The 21697-nt window shown below is 40.8% G+C and overlaps 1 protein-coding gene across 1 annotated transcript in view; it reads left to right on the forward strand.

The window, feature by feature from the left end:
* AFF3 (ALF transcription elongation factor 3) overlaps nt 1–21697 on the forward strand; it is a 515483-nt gene that overhangs the window by 385506 nt on the left and 108280 nt on the right. The window contains exons 9-10 of the mRNA XM_074986799.1: nt 1135–1186; nt 20467–20507. Coding sequence (XP_074842900.1) covers nt 1135–1186; nt 20467–20507 — 93 coding nt within the window. The remainder of the gene's footprint in view (nt 1–1134; nt 1187–20466; nt 20508–21697) is intronic.

Consider the following 21697-nt stretch of genomic DNA (forward strand, 5'->3'; position numbering starts at 1 on the left):
AGCTTTATAAAGAGCATAGATCAACCTTGAAGCTGAAACCAAGCAATTTCTCCAGCAATGAGGTGCTCTTTGTTCTGTAGCTGCAGTGGTAAACTAGTGGTGTCAGTAGCTGAAAGTCTTAGAGAAGCATGGCTAGGCTATGTGTTCCTTCGGATATGGTGTTCCTTTGCTTCTGTGTGATCTTGTGAAATGAACACCCTGTTACAAATTTAAGAATTAGGTTTTTCAGCTGCCTTCTCATGTAATTAGGCACAAGTACATGAAGGTGGTTTGAGATGATTATATATGTCTTCTTTATATAGTTACACTCCGAGGACCACCCACATCACGGTATGCATTTAAATTGTTCACCAAACTTTTGGAGTCAAAACTAAACCATAGATTCATTTTTCCCAGACTACAAAAAAAAAACTAGCTACTTTTCCAGTGACTATTATTAGAAATTTAAAAAAAAGAGAGCGAGAGACTACGATCCCTTCACTGTGGACCTTTCAAATAGTAGAAAGAGTCTTCACACAACCTAAAATTCTTTTAACTGCCTGTTATTTAACTCTGTGTTTCAATACAATTCTAAGATGTTAAAAACAGACACCTTTTTTGCAAGCAAATTTAAATACTTTGGTGATGGTTTGGGACAAGGGAGTGAAATCCTCCCTTAGAAAAAGTGAGGTTTTTTTCTGTTTTCAAATGATATGGATAAATTCTTTTGAGCATTGTGACATTATAGCATTGCTTTAATTATTTCAAACAATAAGTCAGCATTGATTCAAGCCTGAAAAGTGACCTTTGAGAAATATGAGGTTACCCTATTTGATGTCACAACATTTTTGGTGCAAATATCTACGAGAAAATGCTTTGTAAATTCTAACCCTGATGGAGTAATGTTTTTGTCGGTTGAGGAATGCCCACTTGGCAGTGTCAAAAATGTTCTTTTTTAGCATTTAAAATTGTCACATAATTCTACTAATTATAATAATCTTCTCAAAATCCATTAATAAGGTAATAATCAATTGCTTTCCTCAAGTACAGTATTGACAGTCAACAACTTAACAAGACAGTTGGCAACAAATATAATACTGCATGTCTTAATTATATGGGTATTTAAAATGTATTTTTCTGTTATTGTTTCTCCAGAATGTTGGAAGATGACCTCAAGTTAAGTAGTGATGAAGAAGAAAATGATCAGGTATGAGCTACTGAATTCAAATGTAATCTGTAGAATGTTTAATACCAAGACTGATTTATTCAAGTAATATTATGCTATTACTCACTAAAGTATGCATAGAGGTTATCAAAATAATTGAAGTACTGTAAATGGAAAACAGATGAGCTTGTTTTATGCCAGGTTGTTTTAACTTCAGTATTTAATGGAAATGTGCTACATGGGTCTTGATTTATTAGCTTGATGTAATGCAGAAATATTCTTGGATATGTCTGTTTGTAAAATAAAAATCAATTTTATATTAAAGAGTCCAGTCAAAATGTTCAGATTTGGATGCCCAAAGTAAGGGTTCAAAATCTATATATGGCACCAAAAATAAAAGTAGCTTAATTTTCAAAAGGTGCTCAGTTCCGTCATCTACGACTGAAGTCAGTATGGGATTTGCAGATGCTCAGTACTTCTAAAACTCAGGCCATTTACATGTTTGTACATGAATATAGGTGTGTAACTTTAAGTGCCCTGGTGCAAAAAAGTTGATCTTGTTGCTTTTAATTTCTCTTTAGTACGGTTACATCTACATTTGGAGTTAGGGTGTGATTCCCAGTTCATGGAGACATAGTTATGCTAGCTCTTACTGAGCTAGAGCTGTGGTTTTCAGCTTGTCATCTGTGGACCCCCACCCCCAGAGTCCTCAGAATGTGTCTGATTTCCAAAGGGGTGTACCCATCCATTTGAATTTTTTTATGGATCTGCAAAGGAAAAAAGGGTTGAAAAACCCTTACTAAGGCAGTTTTTCTCAATATCCTGTCTATGGACCCAGTGCCAGTTCCTGAGATTTCCCTGACATGGTTTAGAAAGATAGCAAGCCAGTCCCTGGTGTCAAAAAAGTTGAGAAACACTGAGCTAAACCATTAAAACTACGGGTCTGGGTCTCCAATCTGGAACTCTCTCATCTGGCAACATCCGTTATCCAGCATGATTTTAGTTAGCCAGATGATCACTTATCATGGGTGTAGCAAGCTTTCCTGTGGCCCCATAAAGTTTATTTACAGCCACCAGTCCTGGCTGTCATTCTCTGTGCTGTTATTTAGCTGTAATTTACCCCTAAATATCTTCTAAGAGCCCAGTAAGCAGTGGAAGTGTTGGTTATGTGCTAGAAAATATTGACCTCCCATTGTCCAACAAATTCTCTTGTCTGGCACCGGTCAGGTCCCAAGGGTGCCAGATGAGAGAAGTTCAACCTGTAGTAGTGTAACCATAAAAGCACAGACAACAATGAGCAGCAACATGGACTAGCCACCCAGAATGCGAACTTTCCTGGAGCAGATGGGTGCATACCTCGGATGGCTAGCCCATGCTTTCCATGCTCCTGAAATTTAGTGCACATGCTCAATGAGAGCTACAGTGAGTATGTTTGCACAGGCTCGAAATCACACTGCTGCCTCTTGGTGTAGACATAGCCTAAGTTTCTATGTACTAAAACATGCTGCAAACTATAAACAAGTGAAAATGTTTTTGTATTTATGTTAGATAAGCTGATATTTCACCAGTTTTGAATACAACTTGAGTGAAAGTCAGGGGTTAAGAAGACTCTGCACGTGAACTAAAGTTGCTTGCAGCATTTGTAAAATTTCATTTTGTTCAATATGTTTCATGTGAGGTGTCTTGGAACACTGCCAAGCGAATTTTTTTTCTCGACTGTCTAGACAGTTTAATATGCAGTACAGCAAGGTCACGACATTCGCGAATTTGATGTTCATGAATTCAGTTATTTGCGAGTGGCTTGTTGTCCTCTGTACTATTGCCACCGTGTGGTGCAAGACACTGTAGCTGCCCACGCAGTGCTGTTATTGCTGCCACGTGGCGTGAGGCACCATAGCCACCCACGCGGCGCTGCTTCTGCCTCAGCATGGAGTGAGGCACCGTAGCCACCCGTGTGACGCTGCTGTTGCCACCACGTGGCACGAGGCACCGTAGCCTTCCATGCAGTGCTTCTGGAGCCACCGCGAGGTGCCCTAGCCAACCATGCAGTGCGTCCAGATATTGGCGATATTCAGCATTCGTGGGGGTTCTCAACACCAAACCCTCACGAATGTCATGACCCTCCTGTATATAGACAGACTATGGCAAGGTGAAGTAAGGGACAAAGAAAAGGTTTGGGGAACTGTAATTGAGCACAAGGAATTGTTGGGGTCAAGGAGCAGGATTTCTATGGCTTAGGAGAAAAAGTTAGGATTTAGGAGTCCCAGTAAACCATCGAGTTACAAAAGAAGAGATGCGTCTCAATGAAGGACAGATTTTGGAGTCATGGAACCATGGGACAGGGTGGCTGCTTCTGAAAATGGTTGGAAATAAATAGGCATATGGATCTGTGTTGTCCAAGGCAAATGGAGATAGGGATAAGAGGGTGTATACCTATTAAGGTATGCATGGTATAAGAACATAGTACATTGCAGGGGATGTGAAATTGCTGTTAATTCCTGCCTGCTTCTACAGACCTGCCTTTTTATTTCTTTTTCTCCCTGTGCCACAACATATGCAAACTAATAATGCTTTTCCCATGTTCAGAAAGTGGTATTGTTAATGTTAGCTTCTGGAATACTAAACGCTATAAAAGAGAATATTATAGTATTGCCTCTTTGTTTTGTATAATCTGTTTCTCTGTTTAGACCACATAACATATTGTTTGGCCTTTTTAACTATTTGTGTGCAGTGCATTAATGGTTTCAGTGACTTTTTTTATTTTGAGGCCCCATTTTTCCTGATCAATGTGCTGGAAGATAGCTCCATTTAACACATTTTCCCTGGAATGATCACTTTGTCTGAGACTAATTATTTCATATTTTTAGACACTGACCTCCTTTTGCCACCCGCTGGACTGATCAGCTAAATCATCAATGTTCTGTACAATCTGCATCATTATTTTAATCAGAAATCCTGAAGATCTTGATTCCAGTCATGGGCAGCATCCTAACTACGGTTGATGACATTTCTGCCCTCTTTCCCACTAGTCCTATGGGTAGCCAGGAGCCATAATGTTCCTCAGTGAAATTAGGGCATCTTCCAGGTTGTTCTGGCTTATGTCATCTCCATATGGCCCATGAAGGAACATTGTACACATATAAGTAAGTGTAGAAATTCCGTGGCCTTGTACCCTTTCTCTAGTTATATATTCTATAGAAGGGGACAGGAGAAATATGCTCGGTGGTAGTTCTTTGCAACCAAGAATTTCTCTGCCACTAGATGGCTAAGATAGCATTATAGCTGATTTTTCCCACAAAAGAGTTATAAATCAACTGAAGCAGAGCTGAGAATCTAGTCTCCTCTTTTGAAAGCCTTCAGCTAAATAAATTGTGTATATTATGAACACTTGATTCTTAAAACACTTCCCACTGGAGAACTGGTCTTATAGTTAAGACACTCCACTCAAACTGAGGTGACTGAGTTCAGTCCCCAGCTTTACCAAGGACTGTCTGAGTGATCTGAACAAGTTGCTGAATTTCTTTATGTCTTGGCTTCTCACTTGTAAAATGGAAATAATCATACTTCTTTACTCCCATACATTGTCAGTCTTGCACACTTAGATCATAAATTCTTCAACAGTCGCTTTCTTGTTGTGTATTTATACAATGCCTAGCAATATGGGGCACTGATCTCTATTGGGGCCATAATACAAGTGGTATGAGAAGTCCTGTAGCACCTTGTAGAGCATAAGCTTTCATGGGCCAAGACCCACTTCATTAGATGCATAGATGCCCCTGAAAGCTTATGCTCCAAAAAATGTTAGTCTGTAAAGTGCCACAGGACTTCTCATTGTTTTTGCTGATACAGACTAACATGGCTACCCCTCTGATACTTGTAATACAAATAATCCCTAATTATTTCCCTTTTTGATGAGAAAAGTAGTAACTGTTCATCATACTAGCAAGAGACAGACTTAAATGGGACTAATCATTCTCCAGCCAGATTCACATTTTACAACTGCCTTTCTCCATTTGAACTCTATGGCTTGGTATCATGTCTGTAGCTGACACTTGTCCCTGGCTGTTTACCAAGATTTTACCCCAAAGTCTATTTTACTTTCTATCTCTATCTGACTTTACCCCCTAATCTCAGAGTTGAGTCAGAGGAACAGGAAGAAATGAAGCCGAAGAAAACATATATGAATGAATTTCAGGTTTTATGTAACTAATTATTACTATCCTTCAGAATAATTATAATCATGCAGTTAATGGAGGGCAGATTGCACAAGAGCTGCAAAGCTTTTTATTTTATTTTTTTAATCATTATATAAATCATGAAAAAGATTTTTAGCAAGACTTAAAACATTGGAAGGAGTCTTTATATTTGGTTTTAAATATTCAAGAAGCCAGTGAAAAATGCTGAGGTAATGCCAGTGAGGAGAGGAGCTGACACATTCCAATAGTGCTGTTTGGAGAACTGTGACAAAGCCAATGAATGTGAATGACTGGAATGCAGAGGCCAAGATGGGGAATAGATACATGAATTAGAGCTTCAGTAGAGGTGTGGCCAAAGCTTTGAATGTGGACTACATTCCATGGAATACAGTAAGCAAGATTTATGGACTTGGGAGGTATGGGAAGGCAAAAGAGAATGGTATCAACAGTGTGTGTCTGTAAGCAAGCTTACAGTAATCACATGAGCTACACATAATAGACAGTCAACTTTAATTATATAAATGTATTTTTCTTCTTTAATGAGCATCGTTTATGCAGTTAAACTGATCGTTTTAATTTTACAGGCAGTGATCACAAGAGCTGATAGGAAGCAGGAAAATTTCCAATTGGCATATTTTACTTCACACACATTGAAGAAAATTTACCTTTTAATCCCCAATCAATATCTAAAGAGCCCGCAATTAACAGCTAGCTTGGTAGTTAACGTTAATCTCCAAGTTAAAGAGCCACATCCTTTTGATTTATAATGCATAGAGTAGTAATTTTGCCATCATCTCTCTGAGAAAGTGTCTGATGCTTTGTAGCATGAAGATGTCAAAACTGTAGTTAAGATGGTTCGGAGGGTGAACTGTGCTGAATTCTGGTGGTTATTGCCTCTTGGTTCCTTGAAGTGTGGAATGGCACATTCTGCATTCCCATTAGAATACTCTGCTCTTCACTTTAGAGGTCACCGGATAACTTAAATCAGTTTTGGGTGTAATATTAAAAGGAGATTGCCATTTGTAAAGTGAGCAGTTCATTTTTTTTTCCTCTCTGTCCTTTTACAATATGAAAATTTCCTAACAGAAAGCAGAGCCTTTAAGGGAAAGAAACACTGTGAATTCAGTTGTGCAATTCATGTCAATAAATGGCCGAATCAATTAACTGATTGCTATACCTACATGGAATAATAATGTAACGTATTTTTGCAACCCAAGTCTGTTTCCTGGAATGCATTTTTTTCCTCAGTATCAGGTTGGTTGCTGCTGAAGCTTTGTGGCTGTGAAAATTTATTACCCACAGAGTCAATCTAAATTCAGGCTGCCAAGTCTGAATAAATAGAGTCATTGTGCTTGTCTGGAATATGTAACTGAAGTTCGACTAGTCAGCTTGACTTTTGTATCCTAAGAGATTCATAAAAGCCAACACCCTGGTATGTGCTCATGATTCCTGCCAGAATTTTGTAAAATTGTATAAACAGAAGTTGAAGAAGCAATCAGAGCCTGGTCTGAGCAACGTGACTCCAAACTCAAACTCCTGGTGCTCTTGAAAGAAAAGAATTGAGTTTTAATAATTTGCTTAATAATAATGTGAACATCTCTTAGCAAGGGCAGGTAAATATGAAGATTAAAGAGCTATAAAAAAGGTACATAGGGAATCAATGAATGATTATCTGAAATGCTGCTTAAGACATTAATTTTGCCTACATAAATTACACAAAAGCAAAAATAAAGTAGCTTTTACATGTAAATAGATGCCTGCTTTAGGCACTGATAGAAGTAGACTGCAGTATCGCATCCAGGATGAGACTAACACAAAAGCACGTTTCCTTCCATCTAAAATATAGCATTAAACACTGTTGATGCTTAGCTTTAATACAATCCAAAATGTATAAACTGCGGTGAAGATTTTCAGTAGCACAGGAATTTAAACACTAGTGGAAAGCTAGCAACTCTTTGCCATCCTCATGACTAAAGCAGTAGTACATTAGTCTGTCACAATCTGTATAGCCAGGTCTCCCCTCCCAACAGAAAATAAAAATTTGTTTTTAAAAGTCCTGAAGTTCTGCTCAGTGAATATGTTTTATTACTGCTTATGACATCATATAATATTACTTTTTGTATTTCTGCACTTTCATTCACAATCAATACAAAATTAAAAATTTTAATGAAAAGAAAGCCTATACACATAAACGTCTCAAGAATCTAAGAACCTATCTCATGGTGTTTTGACACATCTGATTCTGTTCTTGACCTGCTCTATAAATAGCAGAAATGGGCACAAATAGAAATAAAAACTGTTTGATTTGAGGCATAGGTGAAATCTCAGGTAGTAGTAGGCATCCTTCAGTCTGCATAGACTATGGATCGCGGCCTTTAAAGTTTCAATTGAGGACTTCATTTACAGCGTCTATTGTGACTATAAAGACCCACACGAGAGTGACAGTCCTTGCTGCATCTCTTGGAGATGTAGTGGGTGTCTGGCAAGTCCTTATTGTGCTTTCTGTGTGCTCGCTTCTCCTCTGCTAGCTGTCTGATCTTCAACTCGCCCTTCTGAAGGCCCTTGTGTAACCCCTGTCTCCATCTGCTGCGGTCGTCTGCTAGTTCTTCCCAGTTGTTCAGCTCGATGTCTACCTCTCTGAGGTCTCTCTTGCAGACATCTTTGTAGCGTAACTGGGGGCGTCCGGGAGGTCTTTTGCCAGAGGCTAGCTCACCATACAGGATGTCTTTTGGAATCCTTCCATCATTCATCCTGTGGACATGGCCAAGCCAGCGGAGTCGACGCTGCCTGAGGAGGGTGTGCATGGTTGGGATTCCAGCTTGCTTTCGCCCCCACCCCCCAGCTACCATCATCATAGGACCGTCCCCAACCCACTACCCCCGTCTGCTCCCATGTCCGCCCTCCTCACTGCACTGGCCCGTCTCCCCCCAGCTGCTCTCAGTGCCCCCAGGTCCACCTTCCACCATCGCTCTTCAGGCTTTTTTCTTCAGAGACTCCTTTTCCTGGTAGTGCTGCCTTGCAGGGCACAGGTGGAACACCATACCTGAAAAGGACAAACAAACACGGGGCTCCTCTCTCGGCGAACTCCCAGAGGCAAACTCCCTTCCCTGTTAGCTGCTGCCCCATTATCTGCTGCCCCTGTTAGCTGCTGCCCCCTGTTCGCTGGGAGCTCCCTTCTTATAGGGAGAGCGGGTGGCTGGTCAGGCCTGGCTTAAAGCCTTGCCTCCAGTCTATTCAGCCCTTGAAGGCTCACCTGTCAGGGAACTCCCCCAATTCACACCTTGCAAACTGCTCTTCTCTGCACAGCACAAACTCAGGCACCCACCCAGGCAGCTGATCTAAACTGCCCTTCTCTGCAAAGTAACATAGCTGCACAGACAGACAGACATTCACCCACCAGCTCACCACACAGCCCCCCAAATCCCACACTCACCCAAGCTCCTCTAGGACGCTTTGCCCAGAGGCAAACTCCCCCAGGCCAGCCCTTACTTAAAGTAAATAGGGTTACCCATCCCTGTTTTGTAGATATTGTGGCTATATTTCTTGATTGGAAAAAAATTATCCTCATTATGAATATGAACCTCACTTACCCAGGGTAGGTCCATTATTTTCTTCATTAAAAGAATAATCTTTTTGGCATCAAACCAAACTAAAATCTGGAACGAGTAAAGTAAGTCAAAGGAGCCAATTTTCAGCAACCCTGTGGCTTGCCAGCACTGATTTTTGAAAGCTTTGTGACATCTACATTTGTTCTTTAACCAGAAATGACAAGAAGACCAAGCTTTCTTCATGTAAACTGACAGATAAGACAACATAAAAGTGCAGTCTGATTCTGCCAAACATGGCTTGCATCACAGCCTGTCATACAAAATCAGATTCAGTGTATGGAAACTCTCAATCTGAATACTGTTGCCATGACTCACACCAATGACATAAATTAGAGACTTAGAGAATCATGGACTTCCCCAAAGTTTGGGGAGGTTCACAATAGATGGTGTTCTGCTTTGGGATCTTTTCTAGTAGGAAAGACTTTAAAATACACTGCAAAATAAACAAATACAAGCACAGCTTTCTTCTCTCCCAATACTGACAGTGTTACGAAATAAAGTTGTTTCTTTACAACGCCTCCAAGTTCTGTCTATTCCTATGATCATAACTGTCGTTCGAGCCTGAGAATTTCATACCTTGACTGCTGCAACCTCTTCATCTCTGGCTTCCTAAACCTGACCTTGTCTGTATATCAAAAAAACTCTTCCACTGAAAATATCTGTATTGCCAGCTCTCTGACCATGTCCAGCCCCAGTCACAGAGGCCTTGTCTACACTAGGGCTATTTCTACACGTGCCCCCTTCATCGAAGTGGGCATGGTAATCAGGGTGATGGAAGATTCCTAATGAAGTGCTATGGTGAATATGCAGCACTTCATTAGGCTAATTAATTCTCACCTGCAGCAACTTCAAAGTTTTGGGGAGTAAAAACACTCTGAAGTAGTGTGGGCACTTCAAAGTACCTGTGGCTAAACACAAGCCGGCACTTCAAAATTTAACACTTCAAAGTTGCCAGGGGGAGAATTTCCCTAATGAAGTGCTGCATATTCAGCATAGCGCTTCATTAGTAATCTCCCATCACCCTGATTACCATGCCCCCTTCAAAGAAGAGAGCAAGTGTAGGCATAGCGTAGGAGTCTATTTTGAAATTGGCCCTTATTTCGAATTAACAGGTGGAGCATCCACGCTACCATGCCTGAATAATTTATTCGGTGATGAGCTTTCATGGAACAGACCGACTTCTTCAGATCATAGCCATACCAGAACAGACTCAATATTTAAGGCACAGAGAGCCAAAAATAGTAATCAAAGTTGACAACTCAGAAAAATTATTACCAAGGTGAGCAAATCAGAGAGCAGAGGGGCAGAAGGAGGGGATGGGGGAAGTCAAGAATTAGATAAAGCAAAGAATGTAAAAGAGCCCCTATAATGAACTAGAGAATTGTCATCCCAGTTTAAATCACGTGTTAATGTGTCGAATTTGAATATAAAAGAGAGTTCAGCAGCCTCTCTTTCCAAAAGACTGTGAAAATTCCTTTTCAGTAAAACCCAGACTTTCAGGTCATTAACAGAATGGCCCACTCCATTAAGGTGCTGGCTGACGGGTTTGGGAATCAGGAGTGTTTTTATGTCTGTTTTATGCCCATTAATTCTTTGCGTAAGAGAGTTTGAAGTCTGTCCAATATACAGAGCTCATGGGCATTGTTGGCACATGATGGCATTTGTGATGTTTTTTGAAGAATGTGACCGTGATTCTGTGAATAACTTGGTGAGGTCCAGTGATGGTATCTCCAGAATAGATATGTGGACAAAGTTGGCAACTGGCCTTGTTGCAAGGAAAGTTCCAGGATTGGTATTCCTGTGATATAGACTGTGGTTGTGGGTGAGAATCCCCATAAGGTTGGGAGGTTGTCTGTAGGAGAGAACAGGCCTGTCACCTAGGGCCTTCTGGAGCGTGGCATCCTGATTAAGGATAGGTTGTAAATCTTTAATAATACATTGCAGTAGTTTGAATTGGGGGCTGTAGGTAATGACCAGTGGTGTTCCGTTATTGGTTTTTTGGGGCCTATCTTGGAGTAACTGGTCTCTGGGTATTCATCTGGCCCTGTCAATTAGTTTTTTTCATTTCTCCTAGTGGGTAATTCAGGTTAATGAATATTTGGTAGAGATCTTGTAGTTTTTGGTCTCTGTCAGTAGGATGAGAGCAAATGCGATTGTACCTAAGGGCTTGACTGTAAATAATGGATCTAGTTGTGCATGCAGGATGGAAGCTAGAAGCGTATAGGTAAGTATAGCAATCAGTGGGTTTCTGGTAGAGTGTGATACTGATCAGGCCATCCTTGATTTGTACTGTAGTGTCCAGGAAATGTATCTCTCACGTGGAGTAGTCAAGGCATAAGTTGATGGTGGGGTGCACACTGTTAAAGTCTCTGTGGAATTCTTCTAGAGTCTCTCTATACCATGGGTCCAAATCATAAAGATGTCATCAAAGTATCATAAGTAAAGGAAGGGTAATAGGGAGGCGAGCTGAGGAATCATTGTTCCAGGTCAGCCATAAATATATTAGCATATTGTGGGGCCATCGGGTGCCCGTAGCAGTTCCACTAAATTGGAGGTATAAACTGTCCCCAAATCAGAAGTAATTGTGAGTGAGAACAAAGTTACAGAGGTCAGACACCAGATTGGCTGTGGTGACATCAGGAATGGTATTCCTGATCACTTGTAATCCATCGTCGTGTGGAATATTAGCGTACAGAGCCTCTACATCCATGGTGGCAAGGATGGTATTGTCGGGAACTTTTCCAATGGTTTGTAATTTCCTCAGGAAGTCAGTGGTATCTCAGAGATAGCTGGGATTGTTGGTGGCATAGGGTTTGAGGAGGGAGTCCACATAACCAGATAGTCCGGTGATAAGGGTGCCAATACCCGAAATGATAGGACGTCCAGGGTTTCCAGGTTTGTGGATTTTGGGAAGTAAATAGAATAATCCAGGTTGGGACTCAGATGGTGTGTCTGAGTGAATAAGGTCCCAAATAGCAGCAAGGAGTTCCTTAAGTAGTTGTAATTTCTTTTGGAATTCCAAAGTGGGATCAGAGGAGAAAGGTCTGTAAAATTTGGTGTTGGAGAGTTGTCTGGCTGCCTCCTATTCATAGTCTGACTTATTCATGATGACAACTGCACCCACTTTGTCGGATGGTTTGATTAGAATATCTGGGTTATTTAACGGGTCTTATTTCAAAATTGTCTCCTGGTGTAGACCAGAGCCATGAGGTGTAACACTTATTTCAAAATAGCAGTCGTATGGACATGATATTTTGATTTAGTTATTTTGGGAGTTATCAATTTTTGGAAAACAGGCTAAGTCAAGGCAGTGAAAAATGTTCTGATGGGCTGATCAGAGTGTCTTTGAGATTTAGAAGCCACACACTGAAGTGCACACATTTATACCTAGAGCACACACTTGAGCAATTGAGATGCAGGTAGTCTGGGGTTGGTATATTCAGATACTCTACTGTCATTTTTTGCTTTCTTGGGAAATAGCTCTTGGCCATTGATATAGCAGGTTAAATGTACTGTGCCAAATTATGCTCTCAGTTGTTCCAGTATAATTCCTTAAACTTCATTAGGGGTGTACCATTGTAAGTGAGAAAACAATTTGGTCCTCTGCCTCCATTAATTTTATTCAGTTATCACAGTTGATGCAAGTGCACTTGGTATATTCCAGTACAATTTGTTTGTGTTCCTATATCTGTAGGTCCCACCTCTACCTAGTAATCAGAAAGGCTGTGATCATATGGACAATTCTTTGGAGTATAGCGTGTGTGTCTTCGCACCTTCCCTTCAAGGCACTGCTATATAAAAACTACACAATAAGGCATTTGTTATTAAATTAGCATCTGCTGCAAAAGGAAGCAGACACAGATAATTGTACTTCAACTTCTATTAAAATGCTGTTAGTAAATTTTAGATGCACTGATACTAAACCAGTGCTGACAAAAGCTGACAAAGCAGATATGAGGTTAGCTGCATTCCGATATTAGAATAGGCAGAAGCTTGGGAGTCACAACAGATCAGATGGCCTTACATGAGGCTTTACCTCAATCAGACCAATAAGAGGTCACCTTTTCTGCACTGCTTATAGGTAGGTGGCAGGGGTGGGGTTTCATCTTTCTCTACTTTTCCCTCTTTTTAATTTTAAGATTAGAAATACATTTTCTTCTGATTTAACAGACCACTGGTTTCCCTGAATTCCTCTTGTTCAATAGCTGTGGCTATTAGATTAGACTATATCTAATCTAATCTGGATTAGAGTATATCTTTTACAACATATCCAGTTTTGATTTGAAAGTGATAGTCATGCAGAACCAACCACAACCCAGGGTAAATTGTCCCAATGGTTAATTACCCTCACTGTGAAATATTTGCATCTTGTTTCTAATCTGAATGTATCTAACTTCAATTTCCAGCCACTGGAAGTTACATCTGGATCTACTAAACTGTAATTTCGGATCCCTGTGTAGTACCTATAGACTGTGAATAAGCCACCCCTTATGTTTTTCTTTGATAAGCTACAGAGCGCCTTAAAGTCTATCACAACATGGCAGGTTTTGTCATGGCTCTTCTCTGAACCCTCTCTAATTTATCCATACCATTTGAAGTGTGGACATTAGAACTGGACACACTTTTCCCACAGTGATTACACCAGAATCAAATACAGAGGTAGTATAACCTTCCTACTCCAGCTTGACATTCCTCTCTTTATATAACCAAGAATTGCATTATTCCTTTTGGCCCGGCACTGCACTGGGAGCTCAAATTCAGCTAGATTACTGCATGTTATTTCAGTACAGTGTATCTTGTTATGTTCTTTGCTCTTAATGCATTACTCTGAGGATTATTTTTCCAAGGTGTTTTTTGAGGGTTTTAAAAAATTATGTGTAGACTATAAAGTTTGAGTTTTTCTTCTATAAGTCTGTAATAGCTATGTGTTAGTGGTTTCATTATCCACTCAGTGCTTATTTAAGTTTCACCAGCTAAAAATTTACCAAATTTTCTAATTTTGTTTTGTCCCCACTAAAGCCGCATGTTTCAATGTATGGATGCTCTAAATCTGAATACTGTTGCCACGACTCCCAGTAATAACATAAATTAGAGATTGAGAGAATCACAGACTTCCCCCAAGTTTGGGGAGGTTCACAAATCTTTCTTAATATTGTGATTTTGTTTGGCTGCGGGGAGGCTTTCAATTTCCAAATATTTCTTTGCCTCCAATGCTTCCTCTAATCTTTTTTCATCTATGTGTGTGGTTCTCAAACTTCTTTTGAAGATCTGGCTGATGGTTCTGACCCCAGGTCCCTTTGCAATGTCCTAAAGCAGTTGTTGTTATGACTACTTTCTTCTGACATTTTTATTTGTTCTTTGATTCCCTCTAGTCTTTTCTTTCCAACATTCCCTTGAACCAGTGGTTTATGTAGCAACTCCATTGTCCGTATAGGTTGCATCTTCCTCGTTTGGTGCGCCCAAGACCTAATCCAACCCGAATGAGGGAATTTGCCAGACAAAAGGAGGTCCCAGCCTGCCCACCCCTCCCCCCACCTCCAGCCCTACTGGCCCCTTTACCCACAGTCAGCACCTGGTCCCTCTTGCCCCACAGAGGCCGGCACAAGCCCCAGTCTTGGGAGCCAGCTCCAGCTGCCCACCAGGCTGCCAGCACAAGCCCCAGCCAGAGAGCTACCAGCTCCATCCCCAAGTACCAGCGCTGTCAGGGGACCCAGCACCAGACACAAGCCCCTGGCCTCCCCTGCACAGGGCCACCAGGCCTCCTGTCACTGGGCTCCCAGCTTCTGGACCTCTTCCTAGCAACCACCCAGCTGGGAGTCTCTGATCCAGTAACAGCGCTCTTCCTGCCACACTACAGATGTGGCTGGATGAGAGAATTCTGGTTTTGTGAGGTGCAGCCTGTAGATAAAAAAAACATAGATATTTCTGGGACCACATTAGCTTTCCAGGATCTCTGTCTCAACAGCTCCATTCAGCCTGCTTTGCTCACTGCTTCATGCCAATTACAGTGAACTAGCTCACTGCTCAGTCCCAATTGCAAAGCAGATATTTAATTTCCTCTTTGATTTCCCTTCAACAACAGATTGCAACCTGTGACAGTTCACATAGCTTTGGTAGCTCATTGAATGCATGCTGAAACCTGAATATCTGATGATTATGTTCCCAAGCACCAGCTCATTGCAATAAAGAATGAAGAGAAGAGATGAAATCTCCAGAGCGTGAGAATCTGAAAATGATGACTACTGGCAGAAAACTTGTTTTCTCTCAAAGTCTTGGGGTATAGGTAGAACCTGTCATGAATGGTTAATGAACTATAGTCAGATCCATGAACTAGAGTCCTAAATGTATTGATAACCTACCCAGGCAAAGGACAGGTGGCAGAACAGTCCTGGTCCTTGTAATTTGTGACGGCTGAAATAGTGAAATAGAGTAATGCATCTAATGTACTGTGGCTAGTTTTTCAACTTGCTTTACCTGAGTCACCAAACTGATTTTTTTTCTTTACTGTTTCCTATACAGCAGTAAAGTGTAAATTGAATGGGCCAAATTCTCAGCACCTTACTTATGTTGTGTTTCCTGTTCTGGGACTATGAGAGGAGTACGATGTTACTCACTGTGAAGGTGTCCGAGTCTGAACATAGGAACAGCCACACTAGGTCAGACCAAAGGTCCATCTGGCCTACTATTCTGTCTTCTGGCAATGACCAATGCCACATGCCCCAGAGGGTGCGTCTACACTTGCATTCCTCTTTCGAAAGAGATATGCAAATGAGGGGAATCAAACATGCAAATGATGTGCATATTTGCATATCCTGTACCTCATTTGCATATTCTTATTTTGAAAGAGCATCTTTCCCTTTATTTAATGGGAAGAAGAATTCTTTCTAAGATGGGGTTTACTTTTGAAAGAGAAGCATCTACACTGGTTTTCTTCTTTCCAAAGAAGCTCTTTTGAAATAAGAATATGCACCTCATTTGCGTTTTTGATTTCCCTCATTTGCATACCTCTTTCAAAAGAGGAATGCAAGTGTAGACGCACCCTCTAAGTGGAACTCTTTTGTCTGGCAACATTTATAATCTGGCATGATTCTAGTTAGCTGGACCACCACTTATCATGGGTGTGGCCAAGTTTCCCATGGTCCCATAAAATTTGTTTGCAGCCACCAGTCCTGGCTCTCAGTGTTCTGTGCTCTTACTTGGTTATAATTTACCCCTAAATGTCTTCTAAGAGCTCAGTAAGCAGTGGGAGTGTTGGTTATGCTGCCAAGCAAGACTGACCTCCCATAGTCCAGCAAATTCTCTTGTTCAGCAACAGTCAGGTCCGGAGGGTGCTGGATGAGAGAGGTTGAACCTGCAGGGTTTGTTTTTTTGTTTTAAATTTTGGGTATACATTTAAGTTGAGCCTCTGTTCTGGTGTCTTTAAAAAGTTTCCATGCAGCTTACAGGGATTTCACTTTTGGCGCTGTACCTTTTAATTTCTGTTTAACTAACTTCCTTACCTTTTTTGTGTAATTGCCTTTGAATGCTCTAACATTGGTTTGACCCATATTTGATTGTTTAGTTATTTGGCAACAGAAAAAAATAAAATATTAAGCCAAAACACCCACTGTATTTTTTGTAACGATAAATTGTGAAGGTGTTCAAATTCTCTCTGTGATAAACTTCAACCTAGTTACTCAGGCCTTATTCTTTTAACTACTGCAATCTCTTAATTCCAGGAGTTATGAAGAATATTTAATATATTCTCATCTACTTACTTGATGCATGATGAGTTCTCCTCAGTAAAGTTGTTAGTGATGTAAAAAAAAATGCAAATTAAATAGCACGATCAAAATTAAACTATTAGAAATAACGGTACAGGCAAGAGATAGCACTAAATACTACACTTTTCTGTGTATTGTTAAGCAGATAATACTGGCCTATTTAGGAGCAGGGCCATTCCTGTGGTCTCATGGGTAGAATATTCTGCTCTTCTGCATCAGACCACGTTGATTTAGGTGAGAGGGGAATTTGTTGGAAACATCAAATGCAAAGCAAATTGAAATTTTCTGTAATTATATTCAAACATATTTCATAGGGTCATTGCAAAGATTTATTTTTAGGGGAAGCAATCTTAAAGGGTGTGCAGATGCTTTCTTTCTGGAATACAGGAAGCTTTCCATGCCCTTTTCCCTTTCCCTATGCAGTCTGCCTCTTCCTCACTGCCTCGGCGAGTTCTCTTGTGGTCACAGATCAGCAGGGAGGCAGCAACATCCTTAAAGTGGCTAAGGCAGGAAGGCAGGAGTTGCAGGTCAGCAACAGTCCTCTTTTTCTTCTCTCTCCTCCCTTCCTGCTCTCTTAGCAGCTCATATTCATATGCATTGCTGCTCTTGAATTATTGATTTTTTTACCAAATTGGAAAAGATGACTTTTCTTCCTGTTTTGGTTGCCAACCTCTGTGCTAGAAGTTGTATAAACTTATATGCAGATGTGGACCAGTGTTCCCTGTAAGCTGTGCACTTGTGCAGCTCAGGAAAAATTTACATGCTGCCAAGCTGAGTAGCACAGCACCCACCTTTCCAAAGCTGGCAACAGGCAGATGGGCTGACCTCAATGGGGTGCATGAGGGCCACACTGGAGGACTGGATGCAGGTAGCACGAGATACAGGGCATTCAGATACCACCTTGATGAGCACAGTATTGTCGCAGCCGCTGCCAAGACGCCGAATATGGCAAGCAACCATGAGATGAGGGTGCTGCGTGAGCAGCGAGAGCTGACCAAAAATGCCAAGCTCTATCAGACCTAGGCTCTAACAATGGCTCTAGGTCTGTGGTGTAACGACCCCTCATGGGTTTCCCTCTTTTAATAAGAAACAATTTGCTTTAAAAATAAAACACAGTGATGCCTAATTGAATTAGAAAGACTCAAAGGCAATTTAGCATGGTGGTCAGATTAAAAGAAACTCAGGTGTCAGCAGTAGCTAATAGAGTTCCTTAGAGGGCATCCCCTGGTGTTAGGTCCCTGCAGTTCCCTGTACGGCCCAGAGAAAATGGAGGCTGAGGGTAATTAACTGTTACAAAAACAAAGTGGAAGTTTATGATAAGTGTTCACCAAAGAAGCCTTTTGATTACAGTTAATCCAGTTATTTATATTTACTTACACAAAAGATGAATCCGATTGCCATTCCCATGTCTTATTAACAAAAGTATTAAAGACCAACAGGGTGTTGTTAAACTGCTGTCAATTAAGTCCACTGGGGGCGCTACTCCCCAGGGACCCAAAGATAAGATATAATACTGTGTTCAGGTATGATACGCTTGGGGGCCCTGCTACCCCCTGCACTTACCTAAAGGGAGACAGAGCTGCTGCTTCCTAACACCCCTTATTTATAAGTGTTAGGGCCAGGGGTTGCTAAACATCAATAGTGACTTATAACGAATTTGTAAGTATATATAATTGCACTAAGTTAAGGGCAATAAAAGGTCTTTAAGAGACACTAAACAATCAGCTTCTACTAATAATACTATACCTAATACTTAACAATAACAATAACAACAGTAATAATTAACAATAATTAACAATAATATCAGCAACTGTGAATAGGAGTAAAGGGAAAGAAAAGAGTCAATATTAGAAGGATACAGCAGCTGGAGCGGCCTTTCTTTTGTAGCCTCAGCTCACAGCTGTTTAGTTGATGAGTTGTCCAATCCGTTAAGGAAGTCTCTTTGGAGTGAGAGCCGGCCCTAGCCCGGTCGGCCCCTGCCGGGAAGCGGTGTCAGGTGATGTAGTCTACCACCGTCACTGCTGGGATTCGCTGTGATGGTATGGCTGCGAGCTGCAGATGATGCTTGGTGTGGTGATCCAGGTCCCCTCAGTGCCGCTTGTCTGTCCAGTGATGTTTCAGCTGCTTCTCCCCAAAGGGCTACCAAAAGGGACTGATCCAGGTCAAGAGACAGGCACTTCCCGAAGGGCCCCTTCTGTGGTGAGCACCTTTCTTTTATTCACCCAGCTCATGAATAATTCATGAGTCTGGGGGCTGGGTGCGGACCTGATAGAGAACTACCCCTAACAGGTCCGGAGACTTCAGACCTTTCCAGAAGTTTTCCTTTTATGGTCATAGGTGGCAGTTACAGTTCATTAATAGTCATAGGTTGTTGCTTTCCTGCCTAAAGTTAGCTCCTCAGATTAAATGGATGGCTATGTATTGATTTTAAGTTAAAATCACTTTCTGTAGAAATTTCTGAGGTAAAACTTTGCACTTTGTTGATGTATCAAGCATGACGGGTCACCAAGGAGACCCCGCAATACACCAGAGGCTGGGGGCATCTCAAAACCCTGTCAGGGGCTTTTCTGACAGGATTTCTTGACAAGTATAAGAACACAATCCGTACAAAAAAGCAGTCATGTAACAATTTAAAGACTAACAAAATAATGTATTAGGTGATGAGTTTTTATGGGACAGACCCACTTCTTCAGATCTGGAAATTTGGTAGCAAGAATGTAACGGAAAGATTGAAAAAAAAAATGAAATGAAAACTCACAAATCAGCTACATAGGACAGAAGAGGGAGCGAAGGGTGGGGAAGAGGGGGAAGAAAATTTTTTACTGAAAGTGTCCATTAAGTTAAGTGACTTGCCTGAGATCACTTAACTTAATAGATACCTGTATAAGTAATTTTCTATCATTTCCATTCCTAAAACCAAGCAGTCCTGTAGCATATTAAAGGCTAACAAATTTATTTATTAGGTAAATTTGTTTATTAATTTAGGTAACAAATTTACTTATTTATTCAGGCATTCTGAAAAATCTGAAGATGTGGGTCATACCCACCAAAACTCATTACCTAATAAATAAATGTGTTAGTCTTTAAGATGTTCCAGGACTGCTGTTTTTTGTGAAGCTACCAAGTAACACAACTACCCCTCTGAGACTATTCCTAAAACCACCAGTTAACATAGTAACAAACACCAGGCTTCCATGCTCCACCCAAGGACTCATACAAGGCAAGAACTGAGAGCCAATACAACAACAGGTCAGTTCTGTGCAAGTAGTCAAAAGTTGCCAGCAAATTATCATGGCAGTACACTTGAAAACCCTACAGCAGCTCTGGCAGTCTTCACTAAATTTATATGTGTAGTCACAGGCTCCATTGCAAAAGGAGCCAGATATATGATGTTTGTTTCTGTGGAAGGATGGAAGGAGATGAAAGGTAATGGAGGGGGTAGGATCGGAGGGAACAGGGAAGGAAACCAAGTCTTTTGGGGTTTTCAGAGACCTGCAGAAAATCATTTAAATAGAGTAGTTCATACCTCACATACTGTGCACTGTTTTGACAGTCCTCTGTGTTATGGTTTACTTAACAAAGTCTTACATTTACTAGGCTGGAATGTCCATTTTAGTAGATGGTTTCTGTTATTTTACCAATACTTTAAAATTTGGACATGTGACAAAAATGTGCGTAACACATTTTTAAGTGTTGATTGCACTCATAATTTTACAGTCAGAATATAAAATAAACATCTCTGCCCTTTCTTCCAGCAGGCAGCACAGAGATCTGCTCTCCACATTCTGTCTGACAGGTACATTTTGTCATTTTTATGAACTATAAATTGTTTTATGAAATGTTGAGCCCTATTTATTGTGGCATATAACTCATAATCGGATTTTGTCCCCAAAGTATCTGTGAATTGGGATGTTAAATATTTTGCATGCTTGGATTTGTCATGCATGTGTGGAGTTTATTACAGCAAAAATCACAGTCTTGTTGTATTTCATACAGAATATGCAGAATACCTTGTTGTGATACCAAGCAAGAGATAAGAAACTTACTGGAGAAGGCATGAAAGCTACAGTAAATTCTAAGCTTTAGAGTATGCTGGGATATATTTAAGCTCATTTTTCAGCAATAAGTGCCTCATTTATTTTGACTCTTGCCAGATACTTTCACTGGGAGTTACTCCTGTTTTGTTGAGATTCTCTCAGTGTTAATTTATGAGGGATTGGGTTTTGGCTGTGGGAGTATTTATTTTATTTCTGGAGAGTAACTGGTGCATTAGTCAGAAAAACAAGGGAACAAACCCTGATGTTCCTACTCTGTTTTTACTCAGTCCTTTCTCAGGCAGAGCTCCCATTGACTTGAGCAGGAGTCTTGCCTAAATAAGGAATTGAGGATTCAGGCCATAGTAAATGTTATAGTCGGTCTGGAGATCGCTACAGGTATTTACCCTAAATGACCATTCTGAAAGAGGAGCGACTGAAATATAAGGAAGCTTTCTGAGGCAGTCCTGATTTCTTTACCCCATTTGCGGTAGGGTGAAGACGGTACACTTTAGTGCCTGTGAAAATGAAGGAACAGATTTGCACGTTTCCACAAATGAGGTGATGTGTCATGCAGGCTGACACAAAGTAAATTTCCTCCTGCCTCTTTGGCAGCCACTTCTACTCCATCTAGCCCACCCTCCCTGGGAATAAGCAGAAATTAACTTAGTAAACCTGCTCAGTCTGGGCTTCTCCAGAGCACAGCCTGCCACTTAGGCTGAATTATACGTTGTGCCTGGGTGAATAACATTTCTCTGTGCCCTGGGCAGAGACTGCCAAAATTATCCCTCTGTGGTATACAAGCACTGTTTTGTTTAGATTTTTTTAAAAGAAAAGCTTTATCCTAGTGAGCTGAGTGAAACACGTATGAGTTGTCATGTCCTCAGCTGTTGGGCAAGGAAGGCACACAGATATTGGCCAAATCTGGCCAGAAAACAGTCAAGGAAAAAAA

Source organism: Carettochelys insculpta, chromosome 1 (assembly GCF_033958435.1).
Source record: "Carettochelys insculpta isolate YL-2023 chromosome 1, ASM3395843v1, whole genome shotgun sequence".
Taxonomy (NCBI): Eukaryota; Metazoa; Chordata; order Testudines; family Carettochelyidae; genus Carettochelys; species Carettochelys insculpta.